The sequence below is a fragment of the Eleginops maclovinus genome, chromosome 19 (genome assembly GCF_036324505.1).
Source record: "Eleginops maclovinus isolate JMC-PN-2008 ecotype Puerto Natales chromosome 19, JC_Emac_rtc_rv5, whole genome shotgun sequence".
Lineage (NCBI taxonomy): Eukaryota > Metazoa > Chordata > Actinopteri > Perciformes > Eleginopidae > Eleginops > Eleginops maclovinus.
The window spans coordinates 22,459,297-22,481,257 of NC_086367.1; the positions used below are offsets into that span (position 1 = coordinate 22,459,297).

At 41.9% G+C, this 21,961-nt stretch overlaps 1 protein-coding gene across 1 annotated transcript in view; it reads left to right on the top strand.

The window, feature by feature from the left end:
- The window catches only part of prkd1 (protein kinase D1), a 46,709-nt gene that overhangs the window by 17,309 nt on the left and 7,439 nt on the right, over positions 1 to 21,961 (top strand). Inside the window, exons 3-22 of the mRNA XM_063908054.1 lie at positions 2,583 to 2,721; positions 6,676 to 6,681; positions 6,891 to 7,016; positions 7,104 to 7,273; positions 8,046 to 8,069; positions 8,165 to 8,375; positions 9,245 to 9,322; positions 9,500 to 9,695; positions 9,778 to 9,901; positions 10,297 to 10,374; positions 10,536 to 10,703; positions 11,070 to 11,181; positions 12,654 to 12,706; positions 14,973 to 15,045; positions 15,264 to 15,370; positions 15,896 to 16,057; positions 16,214 to 16,312; positions 17,728 to 17,888; positions 17,963 to 18,069; positions 21,816 to 21,901. Coding sequence (XP_063764124.1) covers positions 2,583 to 2,721; positions 6,676 to 6,681; positions 6,891 to 7,016; positions 7,104 to 7,273; positions 8,046 to 8,069; positions 8,165 to 8,375; positions 9,245 to 9,322; positions 9,500 to 9,695; positions 9,778 to 9,901; positions 10,297 to 10,374; positions 10,536 to 10,703; positions 11,070 to 11,181; positions 12,654 to 12,706; positions 14,973 to 15,045; positions 15,264 to 15,370; positions 15,896 to 16,057; positions 16,214 to 16,312; positions 17,728 to 17,888; positions 17,963 to 18,069; positions 21,816 to 21,901 — 2,280 coding nt within the window. The remainder of the gene's footprint in view (positions 1 to 2,582; positions 2,722 to 6,675; positions 6,682 to 6,890; positions 7,017 to 7,103; positions 7,274 to 8,045; positions 8,070 to 8,164; positions 8,376 to 9,244; positions 9,323 to 9,499; positions 9,696 to 9,777; positions 9,902 to 10,296; positions 10,375 to 10,535; positions 10,704 to 11,069; positions 11,182 to 12,653; positions 12,707 to 14,972; positions 15,046 to 15,263; positions 15,371 to 15,895; positions 16,058 to 16,213; positions 16,313 to 17,727; positions 17,889 to 17,962; positions 18,070 to 21,815; positions 21,902 to 21,961) is intronic.

The window sequence follows — 21,961 nt, forward strand, 5'->3', positions numbered from 1 at the left end:
ACACAACAAGTGGTTTCTGGAGTCGGTGAACCTACAGCTGGTTTCAGTGGAGCTGTTTCCACAGCAGGCAGGAGGAGCACAGGTGGAGCTAATAATAACAGAGGCTCAGATACAGCAAGAGCAGCGCACCGGAGCTGGATGGTCTAACTTCAGTGGTGATTGATGTTAATGATTACACCCGTGTGTTTTCACTGCAGTGTTCTTGTATTCTGTCCACACTTGTCCAAGGGTTCACAGAACAGCTGATCTACACATTTTCTATACATTATTCTGCACCTTCTGGACTTTTAGTCTATTAAAGATTACAATGGGGCTCCAATCCGCCTTCAAAGTTGCATACTTACACTTTAAGCAGGTACATACTGTACAGCTGGCCTGCTTAGTACACCAAAAATTGCACTACAGCACCACTCATGCTCAGAAACTGTTTGGGCTGTAACAACCACTTGACTTAGAAGATAATAGATCATGAGGATGACGTACGGCCAAAATAAAAGCAAAACATATCATGAAATATACAATTAAAACAACCTTTGTTTGAAGATTGATTAAAATGAAGCAGGTTTAAAAAGCCGGGATTAAGACTGAGCCGTAACACACTGTTCTGGAAGTGGAGTAGATCTTCATTCAGTGGGTCAAGTGTACTGCCCCTTGTTGCCAACACACACACACCTCCTTTTTTGATATGCTCATCTCACAAGAGCTTTTTTGACATGTCAGTGTAGAGTAAAAAGGGTTAATCACATTAACTATATTCCTGTTACATGTAGTCGGGCCCTTTTGTACACGCTGGCTCGCTGGAATGGCCAGTGTTGCAAGACTACAATACCCACAATGCCTTGCAGGATTGGTTTAAAATATGCTATGGTACATTCAGTGCAGAAAGTATTGAACTGAATTGAATGGAGAGGGAGACGGAGGAAAGGGGAATCAGCCTTGAGTCCTTGCTGCCATGACAACAAGACTAGCACTGCTGCTATGGTGACGCAACAGACACACACACACACACACACACACACACAAAGATGTATTTATGAAGTGTATTGTTGAGGATGCTATTGAAAAGCAGAGAGAGAAAGAGAGGTGAAGGTCTGATGAGAGCGTGAAAAGTGAAGATTCTGCTCCTCTTCATCATGTTCTTTCCCCTGTCCTCCTCTTCCTCAATGCTATTGTCTTCATCACACCCTCCTGTTGGCTCTTAATATACTCACTTCATTTCATCTTCAAGAAACAAAACTTAAGTTTGACATGCTTTAATGTTCAGAAAGCTCTTTATGTTTCTCATCCTGCCTCTGTCTGAAACCAGAGCCCAGTCTGCTCTGATTGGTTAGCTGACCGACTCTGTGGTGATTTGACAACTGCTTTCAGATGTCCCGCCCCTTAACCTGTCACTTGCAATGTGTTGGAGCAGTAGCCAATAGAAGTGAGAGTGTTACATAGTGATGACACTATTTAACCTTGTTAAATAGTGTCATCTTAAAGCACATTTTCTTTCACATATGTTGAGTTTGTGGTGTTTCGTGTGTGTGTGTGCGTGCGTGCGTGCGTGCGTGCGTGCGGTCGATAGCAGTCCCACCAGTGATCTGCAGTCGGTTGATCTGTGTTGCTCGTTTCAGCGACACTTCATCGATCCTCCACATAACAGCGAACTCCTCCTTTAACTTCCCGTGGTTTCACTCCACTGTGTGTGTGTGTGTGTGTGTGTGTGACATTTTTTGTGAAATCCAAACAAAGAAAAAGCCATAAAGTTCCAGAATAGAATAAGTCCTGTGAACATAATGAATTGTCAGATAACGTAATCGGACTGTCAGGATCATATTTAATTAATTTGATTGGATCACCGTTCTCTTGTCAGGTAATTACCAGGAGTTGATAACATTAACATGGCGGTTTTAATGGAGTTCACTTTCTGTTAAATGCACTGCATTACTGTTTTTGTATTAATTTATTCTCTTAAATTATTCTGTCCATCAGCTCCTGATGATAATTTGAATGATGTATTCATCTGCTGATGAAGTGTATTCTTACCTTTTCTCTCTCTCGATCCCTCTGTAATTTAGATTTGCTTATTGGCACAACCAGAATTAAAGAATGGGTCATATTTTTTCAGGTTCATAATCAGATAATCACATCTCATGTCCCTTAAGTAAATATGTATGTGAGAAAGTGTGTGTGTATATATGTGTGTATGAATGTATATTTATAAAATCAGCCCTTAGTTTTTCTTCAACCCTTAATAAAGTATGAACTGCTTATGCATGAAAGGCTAAAGGGGCGGGACATCTCTAAGCGGTTGACCAATCACAGCAAAGCCGGCCAGCGACCAATCAGAGCGGACTGGGCTCTGGTTTCAGACGGGGGGTGAAAAGAGATGCTGCAGCACAGGCAGTATGAGGAAAATAAAGAGCTTTCTGAACATTAAAGCACGGAGACAGTAGAGACACTACATACTGATCTATGCAAAATAGAGCTGGAGGATTTGTGGAATACATGTATTATAGCTGATGTTTTTCTCTGGGTTCTGATCGATAATGCGTCACTTTGTTCTGTCCGCTCAGTGCTCTGCTTTCTGTCTCCATCAGATACCAGAGTGTGTTTTCTATGGGATGTACGAGAAGATCCTTCTGTTTCGTCATGACCAGACCTCGGAGAACGTGCTGCAGCTGCTGCGCTCCGCCTCGCAGATCCAGGAGGGAGACCTGGTGGAGGCCGTGCTGTCGGGTAAGGGAGGCTGCACTTCATTATACTCATTACGCTGAGTTCTGCAGCGATGACGTGGTTTCATAGGCTGACCCAGAAAGTAGAAACGCAAGGGCTCCCTCCACCTGCAGACCTTATTCCACACGTTCAGATTCTACATTGCTACAGAATGCTATACTCTAAAATAATCCTAAATACAAAATATCATTTGAAGATGGAAATGTGTAAAATATAAGGTCAAAATATTAATTAGTGTTCGCCGTTTGAATAATACGGCAGCCTGATACATAATATATAAGGATCCAGATGTGAAAAATAATGATTCCCATGTTTGTTGTTTTCTTATCTGGCTGCCGTCCAGCTCAGGACTCAGGTGTTCACACATTTCTACACTGACATCCGGCAGCTGGCAGCTGCTGCTCACAAACTTCCTGTCTCTATTTTACAAGTGTGTGTGTGTGTGTGTGTGTGTGTGTGTGTGTGTGTGTGTGTGTGTGTGTGTGTGTGTGTGTGTGTGTGTGTGTGTGTGTGTGTGTGTGTGTGTGTGTGTGTGTGTGTGTGTGTGTGTGTGTGTGTGTGTGTGTGTGTGTGTGTGTACGCAAACGTGTATTACATTTTTGTCCGAGGAAAAAGTCACCAAAAAAAATCGATTTGGAGCAAAAACTGAAAACTCTGAAAAAAAAACTAAATTCAAAAAGTCAAAATTCTGAGTGGTAGGATGTGTGTTTGTACTTGCCTGATCAGTCCCCCGTGTTCAACGGTGTGTGTGTTTGAATTAAGGCTGTCTACAAGCTAGAAACAGATCATAATGGGAGAGTAGATGTATTGTACATGGGTGTGTTCACGTTATGGATGTATATGTGTGTACTACGCAATCATGTCTTTATGTTTTCCTTTTCTTATTGTATTTATTCTGATTGCCTGCTAGTGAATCGCGGTGTTTGTCCTCGTAACAAATTAATCAAAACAATAAATCACAGGAGACCACAGTGAAGCGGTGAAGTCCCATCATCCTCAGGGTTACTGTTGATTGTAAACAACTTTAATCAACATGTGAGCTGATAAACAACGTTAACTAGCTCTCTGGGTAACATCGCAGCCAATAAAACCTGTGTGCAAGAGCCTTTCGGGAATTATCATGGTTTGTTTTTGACCAATCAGCTCGCGTAGCTGGTGCTCCCTGTTACAACATACAAAATCAATTTCCTGTTTGTTTCTTCCACACTTGGAGCTGTCGCCAGGACTGACTGAGAGCTGTTAACAAAAGTGTTTTTAACTGAGTGTCAGGATCCTGACAGAGAAAGGAGGAGGGAGTAGGAAAGTTGATGAGGGGTATATAAAATGGGAAATAATCATGAGGAAGAGGAAGGAACATTATACTCATACTGCCTGTGCTGCAGCTCCTCTTTTCACCCTCTGTCTGAAACCAGAGCTGCTCTGATTGGTTTGCTGGCCGGCTCTGTTGTGATTGGTCCACCGCTTACAGATGTCCCGCCCCTTAGCCTATCACGTATAATGTGTTGGAGCGCTAGCCAGGGAGTCCAGCAGTACGAAATCCTAGGATTCTTGAGAAAAATGAGTGTCAATAAAAGATTTGTACTTTGTTAGCTTTAACACAGATTAATAAATACAACGAGACCCCTGAACTGAAGGTTGTTATCGCATGATTAATGTTTCACACAATGGTAATAATCACTCCACCACCCTGCGGTTGCACTTGTGCTGGTTTACAGTTTCTCCACCCGCAGTGTTTGTTTTCTGGTTGTTGGTTAACAAGCCAGCAGCGAGCACGCATTTAATTTCACCACACATAAACACTGGCATTTATATTCAGACAAGGACTACCTAGGAAACCCTCACACACACACACACACACACACACAGACACACACACACAAACACACGTCATTTTCTGAAGCATATAATAACAGTTTGGTAGCTTGTTCAGACTTCCAAATGTATTTTGGCCCTCCAAACAAAAGGCATAAACAATAATTTGAATAAATGGAGGTAATTTCGTGCAGCAGAATGTCTAATCAGAGCAGTATTCTGCTGGAGGACCACAGCACAGGGCGACCGTGTGCATGTGTGTATGGAAGAGAAAATTCAAGAGAGTTTTCAGGAATGCATGCAGAGGGAGACATAGAGGGGGGAAAAAATGATATCCCAAACTACCCATCGTTCCCTGCCAAGCCTGCTGGCCAACCAAAGGAACACTTGGTCCATCTGCGCGAGCTAAGAGCCCCTCAGACCTCCAAAACATTTACAAAATACCCGCTAACAACCCATTCATTACTCTTTGTCTCCGCTGTTCTGTTTATCTCCCTCCCCTTTTCACTCGCCATCGCTGGCTAGTTACAGGAACTCTGTCAAATGTTCTTTATCTATATTCTCTCAACACACATTCGGATTGAAACCAGCAGTGGATGGATCCATTCACAAGTACTTTTCATTCTCTGTGCCAAAGAGCTCCAATGTTGTCCAAGAAAGTCATCATGGAGCCACACCTGGTGACATGCTCCTTCATTCCTTTCCTTATTTGTTGCCTTAATCCCACACTACCATCAATTAGTATTCCAATAATATTCCAGTTCAACCCCAACTCTAACCCTGCAGCTGTGCAAACACCCTTTAAGTCTGTCTTATGGCCTGAACCCCTCTCTACTGTGACCCTAATATTCTGATAATATTCAGTCTAACCCTAACCCTGTGCAAACTTCGAACGTCACCCCAATTGTGTACATCCTACAGCTACAGCATTTTTAAAACGACTTCCATTGCCTCGTTTACCATCTGCAGTCATATTGTTTGGTGTCACCATTCTGCAAGCTTGTGTAAACCACACAGAGCTCACGGTATACGGGCAAAAGGGTTAAAACACAAAATTAGATGCATATTCTGTACCCTTACGTCCAAAGAATGCTCATAAATCCCAAATAATATCAGCATATCCCACAAGCCTTGATTGGGAAATTCTAAATTTGGAATGGGGCATAATTAGGAATATCCAAACACATTTGCATGACTGTATCTAATTGTTGTATTTGGAATCCAAGTGGAATATGAGTGTGCCTGTAAACATAGTTGAGGTTTTATAGTTTTATCAGTCAAACATGCACTGCAAATCAACACAGGTGTCGGATTTTGGAGGATTTGTCCTGAAAAGTCTGCAAACTACATGTAAGAAAACCCAACGTGCAAGAGTTTCTGCCCTAACAGGTGCAACAAATCTAACAGAGTGTGAAATGCTAATGAAGCAACTTACACACACACCTCAGAAGAGGTCTAATCAGGCACAATAAGTGAAAACACCTGTGCAGATCCACCAAGTTGCAAATCCAACATTTGGGAATTCTGACTCCTGTGAAATGTAGAAAATACTTATTTTAAGAAAAACATTTATCAAAGTTTGGCGTCAACATTTGTGTTTGTTGTGGCAAAGCTGAAAGGACCTACAGTCTTAATTTCCATTGAGAAAACACCACAGAACCCCCAAAAAAGGTCGCCACAATCATGATGAATTGTCAGCTGTTGTTGTTGAAACTGTGCTCTGAGAAAAACAGATGCTCGTGAATCAGGAAATGATTGATCCGCAAACTGTTGCACAACTCATTTAAGCAATCACAGAGTCTTACTTTGAACCAGATGGTTTCTCATTAAAACCCAAATGTGACTCAACTTTCATCCATTTTAATGAGGTGAGTTTCCTCTACATCATCTTTATTAGAGAAAGCTGGATAAGTACAACTGAAATATCTGGGTTTACTTTTTGAGTTTTCACACTGGCTGGTTCTGGGTTTGTCCGCGGGAGTTCTTGATGCTGCCAAGAGTGCCCAACTGGGTTTTTGTGAAAACAGCTGGAGGATGTTTGGGCGCAGTTGGCTATTTGTGGCCACCGGCCCAGTCCCCCCAGATGAGCAGCTGCTCGGCTCTGAGCCTGGTTTTAAACATTTTGTAAAATGTGTAAAGACTGAGCTAGCGGTTAGCGGCTAAAGGTGCTAATAGCTGCAACAGTGCTATTTTGTTAGCTTAATGTCCCCTTTGTAAGACAAATGCAAGATTTCTGCAATGTCCTAGCAACCATTTGCTACCCAGTGGGGCACACAAACACACCCAAAAACGTAAAAATAACCGAGTTTCTGCAAGGTGTTTTACTCACATCCTAACATCTTTTGTTTTCTTCAGCTCAGCCACAGTGGAGGACTTCCAGATCCGTCCACACTGCCTGTTTGTTCACTCGTACCGAGCTCCAACCTTTTGCGACCACTGTGGAGAGATGCTGTGGGGACTCGTACGACAGGGACTCAAGTGTGAAGGTACACATTAACTGATTGCACTATTTGAGGCTCAAAAAGAAGACAGTGTGACACACTTGATTCACCTGGTGTTGTCTTCCTGTCCAGGCTGTGGGCTGAACTATCACAAGCGTTGTGCCTTTAAGATCCCCAATAACTGCAGCGGAGTGAGGAGGCGTCGCTCGTCCAATGTTTCCCTGACAGGAGGGCTGGTAAACCTCGGTCGCCCCCTTTCTGCTGAGCCCTCACCGCCCCATTACACCGACGAGGCTTTACTGGTCAGTGGATAAGATATACATCATCTTAAACATGTCTCTATGGAGATTTTTGGAGGACTTGTCTTGTTTTGTTGTTGCACATCTGTGAAGACCATGGGTTCAATGCAAAATCAGATCATTTAATTGGTTTTATTTATTTATATAGTCAAATGAAGATCTGTGAAGCCGAATGTTTCACTAACAATCTGTGGCTGCAAGTTGTATCATCAACATTCACTCTGATTTTTTTAACAATGTTCCTTGACATCAGCCAGTCCCAGACAAAAGCGGCTTCTGGTTTTCAGCTTGCCGTTGCGATTTTGCCATCTGTGGACAGCAGGTTTGACTAGTGCTACCAATTAACATGACAGCCTGAGAGTAACAGATCCCTGCGAAAAGGCTCCTAATTATTCTTGTGAAAGTGCAATTGTTACTGGTGATGATTAATGCTACAAGATGACTGAAACAAAAAGGTCCAAACCTCCACACCCGTTGATGAAGCAAAGGACACATATTTAAAAGAAAAGCATTTCTCTTGTATTTATTGGCTATAAAAGCTCATATTTTGCATATTTGGTTTTACTTTTATGTTGTCTTGAACCACCTACTTGTTTACAAAAAATATTTCTTACTTTTGTAAATATTAAGTTGCATGTGCAAATAAGCATTTAACACATCTTTACAACACAATAGTTGTGGTGTCTTAAAATGCCACTGACTGTCTTTAATTACAACAATTAACTCCCACTCTAACTGTCTCTCTTTCTATCTCTTGCTGTCTTTCATCGTGCAGTCTCCAGTCAGTCCCAGCATGGAGGTAAACCCCAGCATTCATAATAATTTAAAAAGCTTTCTGAACATTTTACTACTTGAATCGTAAACTCCACTCCTGATCTTTGTCTCTCTTTGCAGCAGAAGACCCAGTTAGATTACTTCCCGGGTCGAGAGCGTCGCTCCAGCTCCCAGTCGTATGTCGGCCGTCCCATCGAACTAGACAAGATCCTACTGTCGAAGGTTAAAGTTCCTCACACTTTCCTGATCCATTCGTACACCCGACCCACCATCTGCCAGCACTGCAAGAAGCTGCTGAAAGGCCTCTTCAGACAAGGCCTCCAGTGCAAAGGTTAGCTACCCTTTTTTTACCCATTCTGTAAATTATAACACACCCATGAAACATTTTCAGTCACTTACAATATCTCTAAACCGTCAGAGAGTGGCACTAGAAGAAAGCTGTGCGGTAATTCAATTAGTAAGGGTTCATCCTTTGGAGGCTAGGAATGGATCAGGGAGGTTAATGGAAATCTGATGGGTAAATACAATGAGTGTGAAGTGCCAACAAGTTACTTTAATGACACAGTTGGTTGTTTTTTATGCACATAACCCTTAGAAAATGTGTTTTTAGACAATCCTGCAGCTCTAGATTTACATACAATGTGACAAGTACTGTGCCTTTGGTGTAGTCAAGAATAAAGTAAGGGCTGTTCTCGAAAAGCTGTTTTAATGTAGTGTGGTACTTAAACCTTTTAGCCCAGCAAGAATTCATCTGTTTGTTTTGTAAAGCACAGCACGTTATCTTGTCCCTTAAGAGAGTCGATTCACTGGAACACTGTCAAACTAAATGATGCTAGATGTATGTGCATGTTAAGGCAAAAAGCAAAACAGAATCGTAGGATTTGAAACCATTAAACCATGACTGAAGAGGAAAAAAACAACCATTTTATTGTGAGATTAGCTGCTTGTGGTCTTCATCAGGGTCATTGAGAAACCAAACCAAAACAAAAGCAACCTTTATCATCTTCGTGATCCTTGGAAATAGTTAAAGTTGTGCCAGTGACTGCTACTCTGTTTCTACAGGAGCTACCACAGCTAGCAGGCTAACATTAGTATTTGAGAAGTTCAAATGTCAAATCTTTTTATTCTACATTGTATTGTTCCAGTTGTTGGATAATAACCTGCTGTGTCCGAATGGCTCCTTTCTTGTTTCTCCCTCAGATTGTAAATTCAACTGTCACAAACGATGTGCTCCAAAAGTGCCAAACAACTGCCTGGGAGAGGTTTCCAGAAATGGAGGTATATATTTAAGACCTACATCACAACTGCAATCAAAAACTCAATCCAAACTTGTATCAAAAACCTAATTCTAACGTTGATACTGACACCAAGTTTTAATGTCCTCACTTTGTCTTCTACAATGTGTGGTCCTCACATCAACACAAAGACAAACATAGGTGTGTTTTTGTTTCGTAGACCTCTTGAGCCCGGGGGTGGAGTCAGACATGGTCATGGTTGAGGGTTGCCTCGACGATGACGAAAGAGGAGGTGGCCTGATGGACGATATTGACGATGCGTTGACATCAGAGGGGGGTTGCCTGCTGGAGGCGGGTCCAAGCGACCTCTGTGACCCACACGACCCTGACCTGGATGAGTCCAACAGGGCCATCAGGTACGTAACACACGAACACACACACACTCAAAAAGACAAACACACACAGATGTAAGATTGAGCTTTGCACTACCCCCTGCAGCCCGTCCACCAGTAACAACATCCCTCTGATGCGAGTGGTTCAGTCCGTCAAACACACAAAGAGAAAGACCAGCAACGTGATGAAAGAAGGCTGGATGGTCCACTACACCAGCAAGGATACCCTGGTATTTGCACCTGTTTGTTTTTTCGATTGTTGGTTTGCTTGTCTGTGTTTCCTACCTTTAATAATCAGGTATTATGATGTCTTGAATTAATAATATAACAGAACAACTTTCCAATGAGGAAAAAATAAAGAAATTACAAGACATTTTTATTTTTGTCTGCCCCAAAGCAAAGTGTTGTTGTTTGTTAGGGGGTAAGATCTTGAGCTTAACATTTGAATTGCAAATACAAGTTGCCTAAGGCTTAATGCAAAGAACCAATTCAAGATTTAACAAACTGTTTCACAGGTAAAGTATAAACACACAGATTGTGGTGCAAATTTAAGAAAATGACAAACACTCACCCTTTTATTCCTTTCGTTGTTTCTTATCATCTCGTTTTCTCTTAATGATTTTAGAGGAAAAGACATTACTGGCGGCTGGACAGTAAATGCATCACGCTGTTCCAGAACGACACAGGAAGTAAATACTACAAGGTGAGAGGACCTCTTCGGGATACTTCATTGTACTTTTTTAAGCTTTGCATACACATTGTAGTTGATACACAAATACATGTCTTGCCGCAGAAACAAGTGTGTAAAACTTTGTGCAATGCTCAATGTCTTATCCACATGCTCCGTCCCTCTTCTCTCTGCAGGAGATCCCTCTCTCTGAGATCTTGACTCTGGAACCGGCTCAGACCTTCTCTCTTCTTCCTGATGGAGCCAATCTCCACTGCTTTGAGATCACCACGGCATCTCTGGTTTACTACGTCGGAGAACACCTGCAGAGAGCCGAGTCATCCGTGAGCGGCAGCAGCATTCTGGTAATAGCTGGCCACAGCGACACTTTCTACTACTTACATCTGTCCGTTCAGTGACAGATGAATAACTCAGAGAACTTACTTATCTAAGTACAAATACCGATGTTCATTAGTTCTTACTTACATATGAAAGTAAGCAAGTTGTAGTAGTAGAAGCAAGTTGTAATAACCTTATAAAGTTCACGTTTTTATCCTAAATCTTAATTTGTAAAGTACTTAATTCACAAAAAGTGCAGTGGACTAAAACTAGACTAAAAGCAATACACAATTGTATTCAAGTACTTGAGTAAATGTACTTTGCACCTTTATCTGTCCACAAACAGTCACTTGTGCTGGACTTTCACTGACTTTTTTAACGGCTGCTTCCAGGTCAGCGGGGTGGGGCAGGATGTTGCTCGGATGTGGGAGATGGCCATCCAACATGCTTTGATGCCCGCCGTCTCTACGGGAATTTCCCACAGCTCTCACCGCAGCGGACACAGTAAGACCCCTTCAAGCTCACACGGCCATCGAAGTTAAATTGCTTCAGAATCAACTTTAGGTGAACTTGTTGTATTTATTTGCTGGGGTTACAAACACTGGGTATGTCTCAGGCTAAGCCGTAAACAGTCATACGGAGAATGAACACTGATTATTGAACAACTATAGAGTCAATTGCTATGCTGACGATACCCAGCTGTTTTTGGCTGATGATCTTTGCTTACCTGGGTCCCTTTAGCTTCCCTAAAAACTGCATCTGCATTTTGGACATGTTGATGTGGCAGTGTATTTATTTTACTATGAAAAGGAACATTTGCATGTTTCTATTTTGGAAAGAATTGAAGCAACGGAGAGCGTGAAGTATTTCTTACAAAAACTACGTAAAACCTCATGCAGCTAATCTTGGTTTGAATCCAAACTAGTATATTTTAAATGTTATTGAAGATCCTAAAGTTTAACATGAGATCACATTTTGTTCCTATCATGCACAGGATTAAAGACCAAAGAGGTCTGAGGTAAAAGAATATGTCAAGTTGAGTATTGTGGAAATCTGGATTAGGGTTAGGATGCAGCCAACAAAATCATGTAGTCTTTAGGGTTAAAAAGGAACTTCGTAAAACGTCAGTGGAGAGCTTTAACACAGTGATACACTACTGCGCTTAAGTCAAACACTGAAATAATTCAAGTCATCCAACCTTTAATCTATGTATACCACAAAGAAATGGGAATACCGGATTTTAAGAGGTTGAATCCACTGTTCTGTCGTCTTTAAAACGAGCACAGGACATACGTTTCTTTCTGTAGTGCCAGCCGTCAGCATAGCAGTGAATCTCTTTGAAATGAAATGAGTCGAATGTAAATGTAAATGTCATTCTGCCGCTATTATCCTGCCTTTTGAAAGGACACATTTGCAGCTCAGGTATTAATGTTCACCGAGTTCTGCTGCAGACTCTCAGATCCCCTCAGGGCCGTTGACACCCACACAAAACCCATCAGAGATATTTCAGACCTTCTCTGACGTCAAGCGAGTCATGACTAACACTTCAGTGTGGTCTCGGTGCCTTCTCTGACTCTGTGTGTTCACCTGAGAGAAAAGTACACTTAAATAATACTGTGTCTAAATAAAAACCGCCACAAGGCCACAGGCTAAAGATGTATAAAACGTATCATTCCGTAAACTGCTTTGACAGAGTAACCTTTACGGAAGCCACTGGAAACAAAAGTAGCTCCCGGTGAAGTTGAGTAAAAGGTGCACGTCCTCTGGAGTCAAATTGTCATTGATTACCTGCAGTTCACTCTTGTGTGTGTGTGTGTGTGTGTGTGTGTGTGTGTGTGTGTGTGTGTGTGTGTGTGTGTGTGTGTGTGTGTGTGTGTGTGTGTGTGTGTGTGTGTGTGTGTGTGTGTGTGTGTGTGTGTGTGTGTGTGTGTGTGTGTGTGTGTGTGTGTGTGTGTGTGTGTGTGTGTCATCAACAGAGGAAATCTCAATCAGTATTTCTGTCTCCAACTGCCAGATTCAGGAGAATGTGGTAAGAAACCTCCCCCCCACACACACACACACACACCTCAAATTAGCCAGCATTATGCATCATGTATGGCGGCTAACAAACTACCATATTTCAGGTTAACGACATTAACTTACTAAGTGTTCTTCTTCTTCAGATCTGTGGCTTTCTCTTACTTTATTTTATTTGCTTTTGAAGAAGACTTGTCATCGCACGTCTCAAAATAGTCTTTTTTATTTCAAAGTGAAATATGTTCTTTGACATCCATTGTTTTCCAAAGACCAACGCCATTAAACACAATGAAAAAAGGCAACGCTTGAGAGTGAAGTTTCAAACACTTTAAGAAAAACGTTTTTCATTTTTGTTGACATGTATACAAATGCAGAGCAAACCCCAGCACCTGCACCACCCAGCTCTAAACTCAGCCAACTATCATTACACAGATTAGCCCGAGGGATGCGCTGTGACTCATAGCGCTGGGATGTGTGCTAAATGATGGTCACACTGCAGCGTTACACAATGAGCAAAGATGGAAAGACTCAGAGTAACTTTTACAGTTAGCAGTGACAAACAAAGGTCCTGGTAGAAGAACACGGTGATATTTTGGCTACAGTAGTTTGAATGAAATGTTCTATATAATAAAAACACTCCAATCCTGCTGGGAGTTTCAATTTACTGCAACTTTATGTAGAGCCCGAGCACCAACAAATTAAAAGTGGAGGACTTACTGAACCTGGTAGGATTATTATTATAGTTATAGTCAAACTCAAGCGTTATTTGGGGCACTCACGATATGCGTAACCTCATGAAAGTTTGCAGGAAGTGGCGCGGGGGTTTGCATGCCCTAGCCCAACGCCCTTATCAAAAAATACCAAATCCAGAGCGGGGTTTGACTTTGAAAAGTGTTTGTCAACTGAAAAACAGATTGAGGTTGGCTGAATATGTGTAATCTTACAAGGAGATTTGACAATAGGACTAAGACTAAATAAATAATAGCAGACCAAATGAACACCACCTTAAACACTCCTCTGCATTTACATGATAAAGACGTACATGAGGCTGGAGTGTCGGCACACTGTATTCATGCAAATGTAACCCCAGAGAACACAGAGTCCCATTTTCATGCAGACGTGCACCTTCGCCGTCTCCAAGGTGAGCACGTCTTTCGAGCACCTCAAATGGAGATTACTGTGATTACTCACTCAGCCAAACGGTTTCCATGGCGACGGATGGTAATTAGGCAGCGCGGCTCGGGGGAAGGGGGGAGGAGGTTTATAATATTGTATTTCTGTCCTCTTTGCTTGAGGTGTGATATTAGGCTGTCAGCTAACGGGGGAGAAAAAGCAAGACGTGATTGCAGACAAGGAGAAAATATTTAGCAGTTTTGGTGTCAAAGCTGTGGCAGATCACTGACGCCGTGTAGTTACACTCAGTGGGCTCTCCGCACAAAAAACTGCTCTGAAAAACTCCTCCATCAGGTGATGAATTGATGCAATTCATACTTTTTGTTGAACCCACTTTCTGTCACACGGCCTCGCCTTCCGCTCCTTCAGCTGGAGCAGCTTTCCATCAAAAGAACTTCCCAGCTTTCAGAACTGTTACAGATTTCAAGCTTTGCATGCATTTGTAGGTTCCCACGCCTGGAATGTACATTTCGTCAAGTACTGTACTTTAGCTCCGTTATGAGGTGCTTGTACTTCAGTTGAGTAATTCCATGTTATTCTGCTTTATACTTTAGCTACAAAACATTTCAAATAGAAATAGTTTACTTTTTACTTCAATACAATCATTTGAGATATGAGGTTGCCAGTTCATTTACAGAGTCTGATCGTTTGCATCTGAACAGGAGATTCAGGGACAATTATTTTCCAAAACATCGGAATATTGAGAGGAAAAAATATATGTTGAGAAAAAAGTCGGTATTATGAGAATTTTTGGGGGAATATTAAGAAAAAAAAGTCTGAATATTGGGGAAAAAAATTGAATATTAAACAAAAAGTCGGAATATTGAGACTTTTTGGGGGAAGATTAAGAAAAAATGTGGAATATTGACAAGAAAAAAAAATCTGAAAATCTTAGAATTCATCTCTAGATCTGTTTCCACAATTGTGTGTCACCAATGTTCCTAAAAGCTTCAATTCCATCTGTGGCACCCAACCAGAGGGTGCAATGTCTCCTCAAGGGATCCAAGAGATGTATCTTGTATCTGAGCATGCGTCGTACTCTTTACTTGAACCATGTTGAATATTTGATGTGAACTTATGCCCACATTTATTCATCTTTTTTTTAGGATATTAACTCTGTGTATCAGATTTTCCCCGATGAGGTTCTTGGGTCGGGACAGTTTGGCATCGTCTATGGAGGTAAAATATTATAGGATAAGAAATAAATTCTAAGATTTAAAAGGTAAGAAAGTCATAAATCTCTGAATTTCATAATTTTTCTAGCTATCAGGAGAATAAGGTGGTCATATTTGGAGGCTGTTAACTCTGATTTTTCCCTCTTAATCAAATTATGATATAATAGGGTGTATAAGTGAAAATATATGAGACTAATCCAGAGTTGAATTGTTTTCCTGCAGGTAAACACAGAAAGTCCGGTCGAGACGTCGCCATCAAGATTATCGACAAACTCCGTTTCCCCACCAAACAAGAGAGTCAGCTGCGCAACGAGGTGGCCATCCTGCAGGTACACACACACACACACACACACACACGCACACACACACACACACACACACACACACACACACAGCAGTGCTGTTAGCAGTGAATTAGACATCCTGTCGTGAACAACTTCATTACCGTGGCAACACTGTAGGGGTGTGATATCCTGTAATTTTTTCCAATGCTGCTCAACCTGCAGAAGCTGCTGCTGCAACACACACCTGCACAGAACACACTGCTCACTTCACATGAGCTCTGTGTGAGTGGTGGGGACATTAGGATATCTGTCAGATTGAAATGCACGTTAGCTTATTATTGCATATGACTTTTTTAATAGACTTAAAATAATCAAAGACAATCCAGACGTATTTGAAGTCGATTCTTCCATTGCTAATCGTTAGCTTACCAGGCTACAAACACTCTCTAATTCCTGCTAAACATGGTGTGCTCAAAAGTTGGTTCTGTCGTAGAGAGAAAGAATAAATATCTAGCAACCACAAGGGATTTAGATAAAGATCGTTACTCCCCCTCCTCTTCCTCCCTTCAGAGTTTGCACCACCCGGGCGTGGTCAACCTGGACTGCATGTTTGAGACACCGGAGAGAGTGTTCGTCGTCATGGAGAAGCTCCACGGAGACATGCTGGAGATGATCCTGTCCAGTGAGAAAGGACGACTGCCGGAGAGGATCACCAAGTTCATGGTCACACAGGTAACACGCAGATAGAATAAGTATTGTGTCTCGTGTTTCGTTTCCAGAGACAAGACTTCCAGACTCAGACCCTTCAGAACCATGGATGTGTAAAGACAGCTGGACGTGACGACATATTTTTGAATACATATGACCCATTTTTCATGTAACCGTCAGATCCTGGTGGCTTTGCGTCACCTCCACTTCAAGAACATCGTCCACTGTGATCTGAAACCCGAAAACGTCCTGCTGGCTTCTGCAGACGCATTTCCACAGGTGTGTGTGTGTGTGTGTGTGTGTGTGTGTGTGTGTGTGTGTGTGTGTGTGTGTGTGTGTGTGTGTGTGTGTGTGTGTGTGTGTGTGTGTGTGTGTGTGTGTGTGTGTGTGTGTGTGTGTGTGTGTGTGTGTGTGTGTGTGTGTGTGTGTGTGTGTGTGTGTGTGTGTGTGTGTGTGTGTGTGTGTGTGTGTGTGTGTGTGTGTGTGTGTGTGTGTGTGTGTGTGTGTCTTGTTGCGCAGACGTCTTTAAGTTTGGGATATGTTATGAAATGCATATATGCAAGAAAAGATCTCAGTAAAAACCAGTTTCAACTCAAAAGCCAAACCCAAAATCATCCAGCGAGGAAGGTAAATGGAAGAGGGTCAGTGCATTTGCTACTGGGCTGATTGTGAAGTGGGAAAACGCTGCAATTGGTGGTGAATTGGAGCAAAGTGGAGACATGCAGGCCAGGTAAGTGTGGTAGGGCACAAAAGAGAAAGAAACTTGACAAAGGAGATGGAAAATCTGCTGACACACAAACTCCAAATGTAAGTTTCAAACCAATTGAAAACATCTGAATGCATCTTAACCAAACAATAACTAAATAAAAAGTCTGCAACAGACAAGAGCGTTCCACAAAGAGTCAGAGGGAGGAGGTGGAACAGGCAGGAAAACAAAAGCAGACGCAGACAGTCCATTAGCTTTTAGTCTAACTATTAGGAGCTCTCTGCAGTTTTCCGTCTCCTCTCCACGAAAAGCTGTTAGTGTTCGACAGACTGTTAGCTGTTCGCTCTGATGATGCAAGAGGCCGGCTGTCGGGCTCACACACACACTTTACTTTCTGTGTATCATCGGCTAAATCTGCTACTCCGAATTATCAGGAAACAAACAAAATGTCTCGAAGAGGTAGTGCGAAAACAAAGAACCCAGGACGAAAACAAAGTATTTTTAGCCTCAGTTAACACACAAACAACAATCGGTTGTATATCAGAAATGAAATCTATAACACGTTTGCTGTTTTTACATTTAACTCTTTCATAAGTAAAACAGTACACTGAATAATTAGACGACAGCCAGTGGATTCTGATCGTTTCGGTCAATGCTTTCTCAATATTTTGCTTTTCACATGGACTATTTTGGGGCATGCATGCACAACAGCCTGCCTTAACGTGAGTCGTCAACTCTACTCGCACAACGAACGAAACCAGAAGACCCTTGTTGCCCGTCGCAAAGAGATTAGATGACTTGAGAGCCAGCAGCACGGTCAGTTACACGTTAGCTTTACAGTTAACGAGCATGTTATGTTTCAGAGGTCGGACAAGAAAGTGTCTTTAAGTTTGTTGCTGTAGACTAAACCATTGCATAACCAATACGATCAATAATTTGAGTTTCTTTTAAAAACCAAACACATGTTTTGCGTCTCCTCTTGTTTCAGGTGAAGCTGTGTGATTTTGGCTTCGCGAGAATCATCGGTGAGAAGTCGTTCAGGCGTTCGGTGGTCGGCACGCCGGCGTATCTCGCTCCGGAGGTCCTGAGGAACAAAGGCTACAACCGCTCTCTGGACATGTGGTCGGTCGGGGTCATCATCTACGTCAGGTAAGAGACTCGCCTAAAAGAGGATTTTAAGTCTCCTTTTTGTTCCTTTCGTTTACATGTCCTCTGTTCTGCAGTCTCAGCGGGACGTTCCCTTTCAATGAGGATGAAGACATCAATGATCAGATCCAGAACGCTGCCTTCATGTACCCTCCTCATCCGTGGAAGAAAGTCTCCCAGGAAGGTATTTCGCAGTGAAGACCACAACAGTCAAAAAGTCCTTCTTTTATTTTTGTTTATCCGACCAACTCTCCAAACTCAGCATCCAACATCACCTAACAACAGAACTGGAAGGTGGTCAAAGGTCTAGGGGCACTGTCAATCAATCAGATTGTAGTTACACAATGTCTCAGCGGCTTTAAAGTTCATCCAGAATACGACACCCTCCGTCTTAGACCCTTGGAAAAACCCCCCAAAAAACCAAAATGAATGGGTTAAAATTGAAGAAACCTTCTGAAGAGCCACAGAGGAGGACCCCTCTCCCAGGACGGACAGATGTGCTATAAATGCAATGTAATAGAATAAAAAACAATACCACATTTACAACATAGACAAGCCCAATGGGACCCAAAGAATCCCATTTTCATGATGCAATATCGAGAAATTTCATTACATCTGACATGGACTCGAGGCTGAACCGGTACGAAGTTGGTGATCAAATCTCTGGTAGCTGTGAGCTCCTAAAATAATCCATAACTTAAGAACTAATTGGGTTATTGTGAGTCTTTCACCCGCATGCCTAGTAAGTTAGATTAATAACGTTTTGGAAAGCTGAAACTATAAACTGCATGTTCCCAAGATGGCGTTGTCAAGCGGATGATTCAGGTAACCAATGATTCCTCCAGGAGATTTTCACATCTGGCAAACTGATGTTTCTGCATTAAACTACTGAAGGTTGCTGCAGAGGGTTGTTTTGTATTAAAACCATTCATCAGCCTTCCTCTACCAACAAATATAAATAGTGTTGCACCCTCCTTCCTGCCAGGATCAAAGATGCATGCTTTGCTTCATCAGTTCGTTTTTTGGCTTCAAACATCAGGTTATTATTTCTTCCCGCTGCAGAGTGATATCTCCAACACTTGAAGTCTCGCTGCTGTTGCGTGACTCATGTTGTTTCCGTCATTGTCTCTAAATGCGTCTGCCTGTGAGTGTGTGTGTTGGCTGGAATCGCCCTGTTGACTACGAGACAGATTTAAATCAGCCTGACTCACTCGCTCCTCGGCTCGGTTGTCCCTGCAGTGCCGTTAACCTTTCGTCCACCTCCTCATCCCACTGCGTAGCGACTTCGGATATAAACGTTGTAAAAAAAAAGAAAGACGTTTCCTGTCAGCCGCGGGAGGAATAAATGTCAGAGAATAAACTCTTAGTGCGTCAACAAATCTGCATTTTCAAAGATCGCTCAGAGAGAAGACACTTTAAACGGTTTCTGTCACAGAACTCTGGTTTTTTCTTCTGCCCACAAACACGATTCATAACAGGAAGTTTCATAACGGAGACTAAAGACTGTTTTATGATCACAATGATGCAAAGATGCCTTGATCATAGACTGAATATTATGCAGCTTGCATCACACAAAGATGTAGCATGAGGCAGAAGTGTATTCAGTGAAGTTTGACAGTAATAATATACAGTTAAAAGTTCAGAATTGAATACCCAAAGCTTGATTTATCCAACCAGGTGTCTGAGGGGGCTACTGTAAACGATTGAATGGTCTTTCATGCTTCTAGCTGGTACAAAGTCCTCTTTACAAACGCTATCATTTTGTATGAAGAGCTCAACAATGGTTGGACCAAATTGATATCTGAAAAGGCAAAAAGAGATCAGAATCAATTTGAGCAATGGTTTGATAATAATAGATGAAATCAGTCATTGGGGAGAGGAACGTGGAGCTTAGCATCTAAATGTGTGCAGATCCAAATAGGTTTCTGCACAGTAATGCCTCTCACAAACTGGAATTAATGGGCAATGTGTTGCATTATCAATCAGTGTTTTTCAAACCTCAATAATAAGAAAAAAGTAGACTAGAGTTAGCACTGTTGGAGCAAAGCACCCGGAGAAACACCTACAAACCCATTGTGGTTCAATAATGGCTCCTATGTTCAAGTTCCTACAGTGTTTCCCCCTTCATGCAACTCTGTCTGACTTAAATAACAATGGCAAGAAGATTTTCAAGTACAAGTATGAAGGTCTTATCAGCTAAACGTACTTAAGTGTCAGAAATAGAAATAGTCATTCTGCTGAAAAAGGCCTTCAGATTTCAAATAGTGTACTTTTACTCCCCTACATGTATGTAATCCCTTTAGTTGCTAGGCAGATTAGGATTAATGATGGTAAATATAATCTCCCTTAAATCAGACTGTAGTTCACCTGCAGTAAATCCAGCAGCTACCCTGCAGTATACAGAGCCATTCAAACTAGCTGCACCTTTACCAGCTCTGAGAACACTTTAATGATCAATCATTATAAAACATATCAGAGATATTATTCTGAAATGGACCAATCAAACAATGACTACTTTTACTGTCACTACTTTAAGTACATTTAGAGGAGAGTACTTTCTACTTTCACTGGAGGAACATTTAGAATACTTTTACTGTGACAGAGTATTCCTACACTCTGGTACTTCTACTTTACTCAAGTACAAGACCTGAGTACTTCTACTTTTACTCAAGTACAAGATCTGAGTACTTCTACTTTACTCAAGTACAAGACCTGAGTACTTCTACTTTACTCAAGTACAAGACCTGAGTACTTCTACTTTACTCAAGTACAAGACCTGAGTACTTCTACTTTTACTGAGTACAAGATCTGAGTACTTCTACTTTTACTCAAGTACAAGATCTGAGTACTTCTACTTTTACTGAGTACAATATCTGAGTACTTCTACCTTACTCAAGTACAAGATCTGAGTACTTCTACTTTTACTGAGTACAAGATCTGAGTACTTCTACTTTACTCAAGTACAAGACCTGAGTACTTCTACTTTTACTCAAGTACAAGATCTGAGTACTTCTACTTTTACTGAGTACAAGACCTGAGTACTTCTACTTTACTCAAGTACAAGACCTGAGTACTTCTACTTTTACTCAAGTACAAGATCTGAGTACTTCTACTTTTACTGAGTACAAGATCGGAGTACTTCTACTTTTACTCAAGTACAAGACCTGAGTACTTCTACTTTTACTGAGTACAAGATCAGAGTACTCCTCCCAGCTCTGATTATCTTATAGTTTTTAATGCAAAACTTCCACTCGGAAAGAAACTCAAGCTTTGGAAGAAGGATGAATAAATGATGTCCCTTTAGATGTTTTGGAGTAGAAGTGCAAAGTAGCATTAAATAGAAATACTCGAGGAAAGAACTTCAAATTCTATGTACCTGAATCTGCTAAATGACTTTTCTATCAATAAAAGACTTGATCTTTGCAGCAGTAAACAATCTGAGCCTGGACAGCCTGACATCGCCATCCCTCGGTCTTTGCTGAAAAAAGTCCAGATTATCGGTCGGTCATGTGACACCCTGAAGAGCACAATGAGCGTGGGGAGAGAAATCTGAGAGAAAAACCCCCTTAAGAAGCGGTGAGAGAGTTTTAGACGGACGGATTGGGAGGGGGAGGGGGGGGGTGTTCATGTGCTGCTCCATTCATGTGCATAATGCCCGGCGATGGAGGCCCCGTAGACCTGAGGGGCCCCGAGGTCCTGGAGCTGTTCAGACCGCTGACCCCTGAAGAAATGTTAACATCATGTTAGCTTTGCTCATTAGCCCCCACTGGCCCCTCGCCACATGAGGTGCCGACCCTACATCCTCCTCCTCCTCCTCCTCCTCCTCCTCCTCCTCCTCCTCCTCCTCCTCCTCTCTTGGACACTTCAACTTCAACTCTTCAACGTTTTCTCATCTCTCCTCACGCACTTCTTTGCTTTCCTTTTCTGCAGCGATTGACCTGATTAACAACCTGCTGCAAGTCAAGATGAGGAAGAGATACAGCGTGGACAAGACCCTCAGTCACCCCTGGTTACAGGTAAGACTTTAATAGAGAACACCTTTATTCTGAATCATTGATGTTGGATTTCTAAATATG